At 52.9% G+C, this 12,333-nt stretch overlaps 1 protein-coding gene across 2 annotated transcripts in view; it reads left to right on the top strand.

Annotated features, from left to right (window-relative positions):
- Positions 1-12,333, top strand: part of ADCY5 (adenylate cyclase 5) — a 180,908-nt gene that overhangs the window by 118,907 nt on the left and 49,668 nt on the right. For both annotated transcript variants that reach the window (XR_007516549.1, XM_049878185.1), the window contains exons 4-5: positions 10,113-10,224; positions 11,800-11,927. Coding sequence is in view for 1 of the 2 variants with exons in the window: in XM_049878185.1 (XP_049734142.1) it covers positions 10,113-10,224; positions 11,800-11,927 (240 nt within the window). In the remaining variant the exon portion in view is untranslated. The remainder of the gene's footprint in view (positions 1-10,112; positions 10,225-11,799; positions 11,928-12,333) is intronic.

The raw sequence follows: 12,333 nt of genomic DNA, 5'->3' as shown, positions 1-12,333 counted from the left end.
TTCTTCATCGGCATAATAGGATAGAAAAAGAACCTATTTAATATGATTGGAAAGGGGAAATGGGATAATGTAGGGAAAGTGTTTAGCATAATGTCTGGCACTTAACAAGTGCTCAGTCACTGGGAACTGCTGTTATTGTTGTCATTGTTATCATTATGATGGTTATCACACCCCTATCAACAAAAAAAGGCCTGGGCTCCTCTAGCTGCAGGATGGAAGGGTGGTGAGTCACATCGTCAATTCTCTGCGGAGTTGTAATGTTTTGAGAGGGCGATGACATGCTGTTCTCTGGCCCCACTGAGAGCAAGGCCACAAGAAAAATAAATCAGCTCAACAGTGTGACAGATCGGGCCTGAATCTGAAGAGCCTGGGGGGAGGGGTTTGGCCTGGGCAGGGCGGCCTGACAGACAGTGGCCTCCTTTCCCTGCCCCAGAGGAGAATGGACTCCATGCAGGATATAATCCCTGGGGCACCAGCCAGTGACAGCGGAGGAGCCTGTCCAATGATTGCATACTGCGCCACCAGCTGGCTCCGGGATAAGGCAGGCTAGAGCCCAGGGAATCCTTAGAGACCCCCTGAAGACCCCTCAGAAGCCCCTAGATGCCTCTCCTGTCTGGTGTATAGTGACAGGTGTTTTCAGCCTCTCTGGCAAGACAGGTCGACTGCCCCAAGGCTGATGGATGAGGGCCCTCCTCCCTGTCCCCCACACCCCAGATGCACGCATGCACCTTGTCCACAGGGCAGCGCTAGGATCAGAGGTGGCCCGTGCTGTACCCCTTCCTGGGACCAAGGCCATGCCGGCAGAGGCTGCTCCTGGTGCTCTGTCTTGGGAGCACCGAGATCAGTCAGTCTCAAAGAGACGGGAGGAAGTGGGTAGCCAGAGAAGGCCCTGCACCGAGAGGGGAATGTCCTGAGGTTCACAGTAAAGACACAGACGTGCGTAGAACCCAGGCGCTGGTCGCCAAGAGGTTGGCTGATGTGGAGCAGAGCAAGATGGGTGTCTGTGTTGAGCAGGCTTGGTTCACATCCCAGCTCTGCCACTTAATAGCTGTGGGAACTTGGGCAGGTCACCTAATCTGAGCCTCAGTTTCCTCATCTGCAAAATGGGGACAGTAATATCCGTTCATTTACCCATTCAACTGATGTTTTACCTCTGCCTGAATCGTCTCACATACTTTGGACATGTTATCAGGAAGGACCAGTCCCTGGAGAAGGACATCATGCTTGGTAAAGCAGAGGGTCAGCGAAAAAGAGGAAGACCCTCAACAAGATGGATTGACACAGTGGCTGCAGTAATGGGCTCAAACACATTAACGATTGTGAGGATGGCACAGAACCAGGCAGTCTTTCAATCTGTCGTACATAGGGTCGCTATGGGTCGGAATTGACTCGAGGGCACCTAACAACATAACAAATAGAGCTCCCTGAGTGCCAGGCACTAGCCAGGGGCAAGGGATGTGATGTGTGAATTCAGAGCGACACTCTCTGACATCATGAAGCTCACCTTCTATTAGGGAAGACACACACTAAACAACTAACTGATTAATTAATACCAAACCTGTCACGGGCCTGCTTTGTGCAGGGCAGTCTGTGAGGAGCGGGGGTAGAGTGTGACCCAGGCAGAGGTGGGCTTTCCATTCTAGCAGGATACAGCTGCCAGACAACTTATTGCCCAATTATTTTACTACCATTGTGATAAAAGCCACAAAGGAGAAATGTTTATAATAGGGGTCCAGCCTGACCCCAGGGGCTCCTTGCAGGGCTGCTGAGAGGTTAGATGGGGTAGTGTTTGTACAGCTCCCAACCCAGAGCCTGGCCTCAGGAGGTGGCTACAGACCCATTGCCCTGTGGAGGCAGGACAACTGGGCAGGAGTCGAGGTCAGGTAATGCAATACCCCAGAGGTTTCGGGGGGCAGGGAACATCCCCGCCAGACATGAGAAAGCACTGAAGGACTGTCTGCTTCCATGGGCCTCCTGCTGGGTGAGGACAGCCCTGCATGGACTTGCCCTGACCCCATCTGGAGTCCCCTAGGTTTTAATGATTGTAGGATCATTCTGGAGCCCTGGTGGTACAGTGGTTAAACGCTGAGCTGCGAACTGAAAGGTCGATGGTTTGAACCTACCAGCTGCTCCGCGGGAGAAAGATGTGGCAGTCTGTTTCCATAAAGATTACAGCCTTGGAAACCATATGGGGCAGTTCTTATAGGGTCACTATGAGATGAAATCGACTGCATGGTGGTGGGTTTTTGGCAAAGGGTTAAGATCATCCCGGACACTGTCGTCCGTGTGAAGGGAGAAAGACCATGTAATGTGCTGGAACACATTCTTCCATCTGTTTGGACCCCTGGGGCTGAGGATGGAGGGTTGGGGAGTTTTGGTGCAGAGCCTCCTTCTCAAGGACTCAGGAGTTCTGCGGACTGGAGCAGGGCCCTGGCAGAGGGGCTCCTGACCCTGCTTTGAGAACGAGGGTGTGTGGCAGGGTCTGGGGAGTCATGGCCTGTCCTTGTTCCTTCGTCCTCCAACACCTCCTCTCCCCAGTCTCTCCCTCACACCTCCCCCTTTTAAGGTTATTATCTCCTCTCCTGTCTCCTTCAAGGACTTGGCTGCATTCCCCAGGTCGCTGTGGCGTCTGGCTCAGCTGCGGCATGGTTCTGAATTATAATGACTGCACGACGCTGTCCGCATGCTCAGAAACCCTCGGGTGGATTGTGCGCCCTGCGGGCAGAGGGTGGAAAATGTTTACCCCCGGCCACTCCCTGGCCCACAGACCCATGAGGAGTGGTCAGCAAACACCCTGCATTCCTGTCTCAAAGCTGGCATTATTAGAAAAAGTCTTCCGAACTCTGCCCCCATACCAATTAAAGAGAGAAGTAGTCTTTATGTTATTATTTTATTCATTCCACAAACACTTATTGAGCTCCCACCGCGTGCCAGGCACGGCTGGGAGTAGATAAAACAAAATCATCCTTGCTCCTTAAGGAATATTCAGACTCAGCAGGGAGAAAGGGCTGAGCAGGGTGCTATGGGAACAGGTTGGAAGACCCAGCTGGCCTGGTCCTGGGAGCCACTGGGGCGGGATCTGACAAAAAGACTCGAGTTTGTCCTGGGACGGGACATTGGAATAGGGATTGGTGAGGAAGGCTGCCAGCAAGGACTCATTATTTTGGCTCTCTGGACTCCTCTCAGTGGACGCTGGGGAGACAGGAAGGGAGAGAAGACAGAGGGCAAGGAAAGCACTGACCATGCCAGGTTATGTCGTTGAAACAGCTGGAATCAGTTGTGATTCGTGATTCTAATAAAAATTTAGACTTATGAAGGATTCTGGTGTAAGTCAAGGAAGACATCACCAAGATGGGGGCATTAGAATCAGGTCCTAAAATGAGACTGCGAATAGGCTTTGGCCTAAAAAATAAACATTTTTCTTATTACAAAGAATGTATGTTCTTTGTAGAAAAATTGAAACAGAGAATAAGAAGCACCCATGGTCTTACACCCTGCGGGCACATCAACCGCCATTAGGGCTGGTGAGGTTTCAAGACTCTGTAAACGGAATGTCTATGGTGCTGTGGGGTATTCCATTGTATGGATGGTAAGGTGAGATTGGCTGGGTGAAATAAGACTGAAGGGGTTGGGTGGATGGGATGGGATCTGCAGGAGATCCTGAGGCTGGTAAAGTTCATTCCAGAACATACTTTGATCCAAACACCCCCATACCCAATCCTGCCAGGTAAGCTGGTTATAGGACCCCTCTTCTTGGTTTCTGTTTTCTGAAAGAAGGTGCCCTTCTCTCCTGTCTCCGGAAGAGTGGAAGGGGCATGCTGACCCAGGGCACTGTCTCCCTGTTGGTGGAATTGGTGTAGACATGCCTTGAGTTTGGCCTTTTCCCTTTTTCCTTCCCTGGCCTACGTTACCTCAGGTGGTTATCTGGCTGTTCCTAGTCCTGGCACCCCTCTAGAATCTTCACCACCCCTGGAAAACACCCAGTCCTCTGGTGTCTATTCTCAGCCAGGTGTTAATAAGACCACACCTGGTTGTGCTAATTCATCTCCTGGATGTCAGTGACTCATTGCTCCTCCTTTACCTTACGAGGGCTGTGATCCCAGATGACTCTCCAAGTTGTGTGACTTGGGGAAAATGGAGGGCACATGGCAGAGGACCATTCTCTTGGTCAAGAAGACACAGGTGGCCAAGTCAGATGCCCAACTACTTTGTCCTCCCTAGGCACACACTGGGTCCTCCAGGGTGCTTTCTGCCCTGCCAGGCCCTGCTCCCCCCTGCCCTTCAGCTCCCGCCGGGCCCAACATGCTGGAAGTTGGGCTGAGACCTGGGCATACTCCCTTCCTGCCTCCTACCCCATGACCTCTCCTTCCCAGGCCTCTGCTCCTCCTGGTCCCCACCCTGCCAGAAGGTTTGCATCTTGGCGGCATTGCGTGAGCCGTCTCTGTGCCAGAGCCCAGCACGGTCTGGATACAGAGCTGGCCAGCTGGGGGAAGGGCATTAGCACTGCCATCATGCCCAAACCACTGAGGGAACCCAGCTCCCAGGTGGTCAGAGATGCTGCAGACTGGGGTTCCCCCAGCTGGGTCTCTGCATGTGACCATGGGCCTACGCGGACATCTTTATAAAGTTACAGGGCCTGCTGGCTATGAGAGGGAAAAAAGCAAGGAATTCACCTCACCAAAACATGCACGGAGTAAAGCTGAGCAGAAGCAGCTTGGGGAGGCTGAAGGACCTGTTGTCGTAATTGGGACCAAGTGCCTCCCGCTTTTGCCTCCAGAATGGAGGCAGAGAACCCTGATTGATAGATGGCAGGCAGTTAGGGAGGAGCACAGCCCGAGTGGGTCCTGCCCAGCTCCTGAGCACTTGCTGTGAGGGCCGGTAGTGTTGCCAAGATTAGCTCTCAAGTGTGAGCTAATCGATGAATTAGCACTGCACTGCACGCCTGGGCCTGGCCGGGGTTGTAAAATGGCTTTCTAAATTACCTAGGAGCAGACTTGGCCAACAGAACAGACAGTCTGCCATTGAGTATGCCTTGTAACGTGGAGGAGTCTCCTGAGGTGACAGTCACTACACAGAATCCACCCTCAGGGCGGCAGAGACGTGACCAGAGAGTGGGGAAGTGTGGAGGTGGCCGAGTTTCCGTAAATGTGGAGAGGAGGCTGCGTGGCGTTCAGAGCTGGGGCCTCAGAGACCCTGTCCGAGACCCCGCCATGTTAGGGGCCCCGCCTGAAGGCTCTCCTCCCAGCTGCTGGCTCCCTCTGTCACTCACCTGAAGGAAGGGAGCCACAGCCACCTGCTCCTCTCCACTTCCTTAGCAGCTGTTGAGAGCCTCTAGAGGGAGCCTTAGAGAAGGAGACTGAGAGACTGAGTGAGGGTCAGGCTTGCTGAGCACCTGGCAGCTCCTCACACACCCGTGTCGTTTCCCATGTCTCCCGGCACACAGCCAAGAAGCTACCAGGCATGGACCCCACTGGCTGGTGCTCAGGTGACATGCTGGGAGGCCCAAGAGGCCCCAAAGGGTAGAAGGAAGAGCTCAGACTTTGGAGTTACTGGTCTTGCCTCTTATTGTGGAATCATGAACATTGATCTTTCACTCATCAAATACATTTTAGGCACCTACTATGTCCCGGGCATTGGGCTAGGTGCAGGCAGGGGAGATACAGCGGTGGCATGGACTGCCCCACCTACCCATCCATCCATTCATGTGATCATTCATTCATTCAGTCACGCATTCATTCAATCATTCATCCTCAAATGTATTGAGCTCAGAGTCTGTGTGCCAGATGCTATACTAAGAGCTGGGGTGTAGCAGGGAATCAAATAGACAAAAATCCTTCCTTCAAGAAGTTTACATTCTGGTGGGAGGAGATAGACAATAGCATAATAATAATAATAAATAGTAAACAGTGTAAAAGTACAACGAAGACAAATATAGCAGGGAAGGGAGACAGGCATCTGGGAGGAGCTGCAAATTTAAATATGGGGCTTAAGGAAGCCTCTTTGAGAAGGCAACATTTAAACTCTGCTACAGTGGTTCTCAGCCCTGGTTGCATATTAGAATCACCCAGGAAGCTTAAAATAAAACAGAACAGAAAAGAAGCAATTTGGGCCCTACCCCAGACCAGTTAAATTAGCCTCTCTGGGGGTGGGGCTATGGGACCCATCTATATAAAAGCTTCCCAGGGGGGTTCTAAGGGACACCCGACCCAAGAGCCACTGGTCTAGTGTGATAAGAACTGCAGTGGAGAAAAATGCTCTCTAAGCCCCAGGAAGGTCATTTGTGGACGAGGAAAACTGATCACAGCCCTGCCCATCTCGTAATTCATGGATGGCTTCAGACCTGCACAGGCCTGTTCTTGCACGTGGCCGGTAAGCTAGGCAGGAACAAGCGGTCAAGCTCAGTGATGTGAGGCTTTGCACCCCAGGCCTCTGGGTCCGCTCACATCTGCGTGTTTCTGCAGGGTGGCCAGTGGCCATTCTCTTCCTCTTCGCTGCATCTCCTTTGCTTGGTGCTGTGGGTTGCGTTGCCCAGTAGTGGTCCCTGCCTCTGCCAGGTTAGGGGGCATTTTCCTTCCTATCATGGGGGTCTCACCAGCCCCCAAAGCCAGGCTTTTGCTGCCTATCCTTGGGCCTGGGGTGGAACCACCACTGGGCATGGTGTGTGCCAGCTTTGTGTCTGAAATAACTAACGTTAGCCAAGAGGACACTCACTGAACATGTTTCTCGCCTCACTTGCAGCTGACCCTGACCCCAAATCCTCTTGGTTTTGATTTCCTGAGGATTAAAGAAGAATTTCCAGAGCAGCTACGGGATCGGTGCTTTTATAGCCTGTCCTCTGTATCCGTGGGTTCAGCATCCTCTCAGATTCAACCAACTTCCCACCAAAAATATTCAGGGGAAAAAATTTACGTTGTTGCTGATGTGTGCTATTTGGTCAGGCCTACGATGGTTGGGTCTGCACTGAACGTGTACAGACCTTTTTTTCCATGCCATTATTCCCTAAACAATACAGTATAAGAACTATTTACACAGCATTTAGCTCATATTAGGTAGTATAAGTAATCTAGAGATGATTTAAAGTGTCCTGGCAGATGTGTGTAGGTTGTATGCAAATACTATGCAATTTGACATAACGGACGAGCATCCCTGGATTTTGGTATCCGCGGGGATCCTGGAACCAACCCCCCATAGATACCGAGGGGCGACTATGCGTAGGTTGAGAGAAGAGACCTTCCCCTCCTCCCTGTGTGGAGTGGGGCAGCCATCTAAGAGGTAGGAAGGTGGAGGTGGGCCAGGAGGGGGTTCTCTACTTACAGGAGGGAGCTGGGATCAGCCTCTGGGGCATCACAGCTTCACCTCACCAGCTCCTTGAACACCTCAGCATATTGTCCACCCCATAGCCTCCCTCTGTGCTGCCATGTTGGACCTTGGGTGTCGCAGCAAAGCTTGATGGAGAATCCTGCACTCCTGTTTATCTTCTGAGCTCCTCCCTTCCCCCAGCTCTGGAGTGGCTCGTCTGAGTCCTGTGGCTAATGGGACAGTGTCTCGCTCTCTCCTCTCTGCCCCCTCCCCATCTTTCCCCTCATTTGTCTCATCTCTTTTCCACATCCCCTCCTTTCTCCCACACTTCAGCCTTCCTCCTGCACTTGGCTTTGCTGATCCAGGCTGGGATCAAAGTGGCCAGAGGAGCCAGTATGTGGAAAGAACCATGGGCTCTGAGCCTGGGGGGGCTCTGAGCCTGGGGGCTGCTGTCTTTCTTGTACTTTTCTTGGAAGGTAGAACAGCCTGGCCGAAGCCCAGGGACAAGCTCCCTGGTGGCCCTGCCTGTTTCCACTTCCTCTCTATGGTTTGTCTTGAATGAGCTGGGGAGCAGCTGCCAGGAGTGCCCACTCTTTATGGAGCCCCACACTCACCCCAGCTGAAGGGGCTGCAGCAGCCAGCACGAGCCCACCTATGGCAGCTCATGGGGGCCCCTTTACCTCCCCTATGGTGCTGAAAGCTGGTATTTCAAATACCAGCAGGGTTACCCATTGTGGACAGGTTTCAGTGGAACCTCCAGACTAAGCCAAAGAAGAAAGCCCCTGGTAATCTGCTTCCAAAAATCAGCTAATGACAACCCGACGGATCACAACAGAAGACTGCCCCATACGGTGCTGGAAGATAAGCCCCCGAGGTAGGAAAGCATGAAAAATACACAGTGGCCACAATAATGGACTCCAGGATACCAGCGATCACGAAGATGGCACCAAAAACAAAAACAAAACAAAACAAAAAACAAAACCCCATTGCCATCGAGTTGATAGGACAGAGTAGAACTGCCTTATAGGGTTTCCAAGGAGTAGCTGGTGGATTGAACTGCCGAGATCTTAACCACTAGGCCACCAGGGCTCTGAAGATGGCCCGGGCCCAGGTAATATTTTGTTCTGTTGTATATGGGGTCGCCATGAGTTGGAGCTGACTTAATGGCACCCAACGACAACAACAACCCCACATACAAAGCCAGACCGCTGAAGTGTGCTTTTATTCATATTAGATGAACGTAGAGCCAAAAGAGACAGAATCATCCTTGTTGGTTCGAATCCTGGGCTCTGGAGCAGGTTACTGTGTGGTGCTGGGCAGGTGGTTCAACCTTTCTGTGTTTCGGTTTTCTCACCTGTAAAACAAGGACACTAACCTCAGGGGGATGCCCTGGTTGCGTAGTGGTTAAGCACTACAGATTCTAACCAAGAGGTCGGCAGTTCAAATCCACCAGGCGCTCCTTAGAAACTCTATGGGGCAGTTCTGCTCGGTCCCATAGGGTCACTATGAGTCGGAATCGACTCAATGGCAGTTGGTTTTTGGTGTTTAACCTCAGGGGATGGTGGTGAGGCTTAAATGAATTAGTAAGCAAATATCACGGGTCACCCTGCTGGTATTTGCTTAGAGCAGTGTCTGGCACACATTTTCAGAATAAAGTAATAAAATATGTTTAATTTTACATTCTTCATTTAAATAATGAGATGGTTCTTGAGCCTGAAGAGTCCCTGTGGTATAGTGGAAAGAGCACAGGCCTCGGAGGAGAACCCTTACCACGCTGCTTCCTTGCTCTTCAGTCTCCAGCCAGCTTCTCTGAGACCCCAGCTCCTCACCTGTCAGATGGAGAAACCAGTTCCTCTCTTGTGGGGCTGTTTGAAGGACTCAGTCAGACGACAGATTAGAAGCTCCCAGCTCAGTGCCTGGCCACAAGGACAGTCTCAGTGCCGGAGAGTTACTCCATTTTTGTGTCTATTTTAAGAAGATTCTAGGGGCCCTCACACATTCTGGCCCTGGGCCTTACCTCTGATAGTCCATTAGGAAAGATAAAGGAAGACGTTTTCAATCTAGGGAATGTGAGCCCCAGAAATGGATAAAAGATTCATCATGGGGCTAGCTGGAGCATTCGTGGGGCACCCAGGGGCGAGGCTGAAGGAGCTGGCAGGGATGCATTTGGGGGGCTTCCAGAGATGCTGACTGGATTGTGTCTCCCCCTCTCTGCTCTCTGGGCCCCTTTTAATCTGTCCCTTCTAGAGGACTCTCTTAGGATGGAAGGCTTGGGCCAGCTTTCTTGTGTATGAGTCTGGGCAGCAAGACCGTTGCCGGCCACCATTCTGGCCTGAGGCGCTTTCCAGAGCGGATGAATAAAGTCAGCTTGCCTTGAGGGGGCTGCTCAGAGGTCAAACAGGGCCTGGCCAGAGCAGCAGTTCCGAATTGGGGGGCCTGGGTTCCAGTCCTAGTCACCCCGTCTGTGCCCACCTCAGGCAGCATGCTCCCAGGCCTCGAACCCCCTTCTCCCCCCTTTCCCCTTGGGTGAGGGTGTGGGTGCAGGTAGGGTACAGAAAGATACTGCGGAGTGGAGGCCCAGATCAGTGCGTCTCAGCCGGCAGAGGGGCCAGCGGCTTCTACTCTCCAGTGCAAGTCCCCTTTGTCCCCCACCCAACAGCCATTTGGGGTCCCCCTACCCAACAGCCCTTTGGGGCTCCCCAGGACTCCCACTGGCCAGCAGCCCTCCTGAGGCGGAGGAGCCCCAGGCTGGGCTCTGGATCCATCCCCTGCCTTCCTCCCTCACAGGGCTCTCTCCTCACCTGTCTCCCCAGCATCCTGTTTGCTGATATCGAGGGCTTCACCAGCCTGGCGTCCCAGTGCACTGCACAGGAGCTGGTCATGACCCTCAACGAGCTCTTTGCCCGCTTCGACAAGCTGGCCGCGGTGAGTCACCCACCCACTGCATCGGGGGCAGCCATGTGCCTGAGCCTGCAGAGGGTGGGCGCTGTGGTCAGGGGTCCACTGAGCCAACCCCAGGGACGGACAACCCGCCAGGTGTGCCCTGCTGTGTGGAGCCCACATTTGGGATCCGGGCATGGGCAAAGGGGGCCGCAGCGGTGTGGCTGTGTGTCCATGTGTCCATGTCAGCCCCAGCAACACTCTCAGTTGGAGAAGCTTTCAGAAGCGTCCCCAGCCACATGGGAGACTGGGTGAGCCTTCCACATCCCACATCAGTGGAAATGGGTGGCGAGGCATGCAGGTGGTACTGCCCAGACCCCAGGGTGATTTCTGTTTTGGCTGAGGGAAAATTAGGTGCCAGAGAGCTACTTTGCTGATGAAGTTGGCCCAGAGTGATAAGAGAATGAGTGAACCCCTAGCCATGTGCCACCCACTGAGGCTTCCAGAAAGAAAACTCTTCAATTTAGGGACAAATTGGAAGTAACACCCTACAGCAGGCCGTGGTGAACAGCACATTCATTTATTAGGTCCTTTCTGTCACCCTTTCCCTCCTTCCATGGTCCTGGGTGAAGCTCAGGGCCCTTGCAGAGTTGTCATACACACAGGGCCATTCGTTGCCATTTCTGCCAACATCTGAACACATTCCCCTTTGCCCTCAGAGGACACTAGGCCAGATCGTTGACAAAGTGCTGATGTCAGGGTCACAGGGGGCGTCAGATGGTGGGCTCACACTTCACTATCTGCTTTCATTAATGAGCACAAATGAGGTGAACAGATAGCTACTTAGCACTGGGGCATTGGGTGGGCCTCACATAAGAGTTCATGATTCTGGACAATTGAGTCCCAGGGCTCCAGCTTCGAGAAGTAACTTCTGGGAGCCAGATCTGAACAGCTCGTAAATGTTGGTTAATTACGCTCCATCTCTATCCCAGTTACGGACCTGGGCCTGCCAGGGTGGCCCTGCTGCACCCGCTGCCCAGCAGCCACAGCGGGCAGGTACCTGAGGAAGCTCTACTGCTCTCTCAACACACGTGTGCTTGCTGATTTAGTGAAACAGTTTTTGCTAAAAATCTCAGGCAGGTCTAATGCTGAGGGGCAGGTTAGCTTGTGGTTAAGGCTCCTGTCGGCCTCGGTGTTTCGGTAAAAAAAAAAAAATGAAGAAGAATGAGAAAACTGCTCATACATGCTGTTCATACCATACTCCCAGGGACCTGTAGTCCAGGGATGGGGCAGGGGGCTCTCACACTCAGGTATGGGGCATTCTTATGCTGACGACTGCTCTAGGGTTTGAGCCTCAGTGGGCCAACTAAACCCTTCTTGGGCCTCAGCAGTGGGTCATTCAAAGTGAGTTGCTGAGCCTGAAACCCACCCCTCCCTCCTCCGTGACCCCTGATAAGCTGGTTGGCCGGAATCAGGCCTCGTCCTGGCACTGCGTCTGTGTTCGCTGCCCTAAAAGGCAAGTTATTCCAGGCACAGGGTGAATCTGTTTGCTTCCCACGTCTTCCCCTCCCACTCCTCTTTCCAACTATTTTTAATTTTTTAAATGAATTTGCTTTCCAGGAGAATCACTGTTTACGTATTAAGATCCTGGGGGACTGTTACTACTGCGTCTCGGGGCTGCCTGAAGCGAGGGCCGACCATGCCCACTGCTGCGTGGAGATGGGCATGGATATGATTGAGGCCATCTCGTAAGTGCCCAGCTCCAGGAGGGCTGTCCCACCGCCCCGCTGCCTGCCCGGCTGCCCACCCAGCTGACCCGATGTAGGCAGGGAAACATGGGGCCAAGCCTTCTCCCATGGACCACCCAGCTGTTTTGGGGTTGATTTGCATTCCTGGCTTCCTGCCTTCCCTGGGCCCCTGCTACCTGCAGCAGGCTGGGCAGCTTTTCCCAGAGGAGCAGGTCCTGTAGGAAGGGAGAGTGGTGCAGACTCACGGCCTGCAGGAGCAGGCAGGTTCAGTTCCCAGGAGAAGCTGCTGTTGGTACGTGTGGCTTGTGACCTCCTGCCTTCTCACAGCCACCTAGCGTGGTGCAGGGCCCACTGGCCCCATGTCTTCCCAGCTAGGAATGTTGGATTCACAGGGGTTAAACAATTC

The sequence above is a fragment of the Elephas maximus genome, chromosome 1, assembly GCF_024166365.1.
Source record: "Elephas maximus indicus isolate mEleMax1 chromosome 1, mEleMax1 primary haplotype, whole genome shotgun sequence".
NCBI classification, from domain to species: Eukaryota; Metazoa; Chordata; class Mammalia; order Proboscidea; family Elephantidae; genus Elephas; species Elephas maximus.
This window is presented reverse-complemented; position numbering and strand designations above follow the sequence as displayed.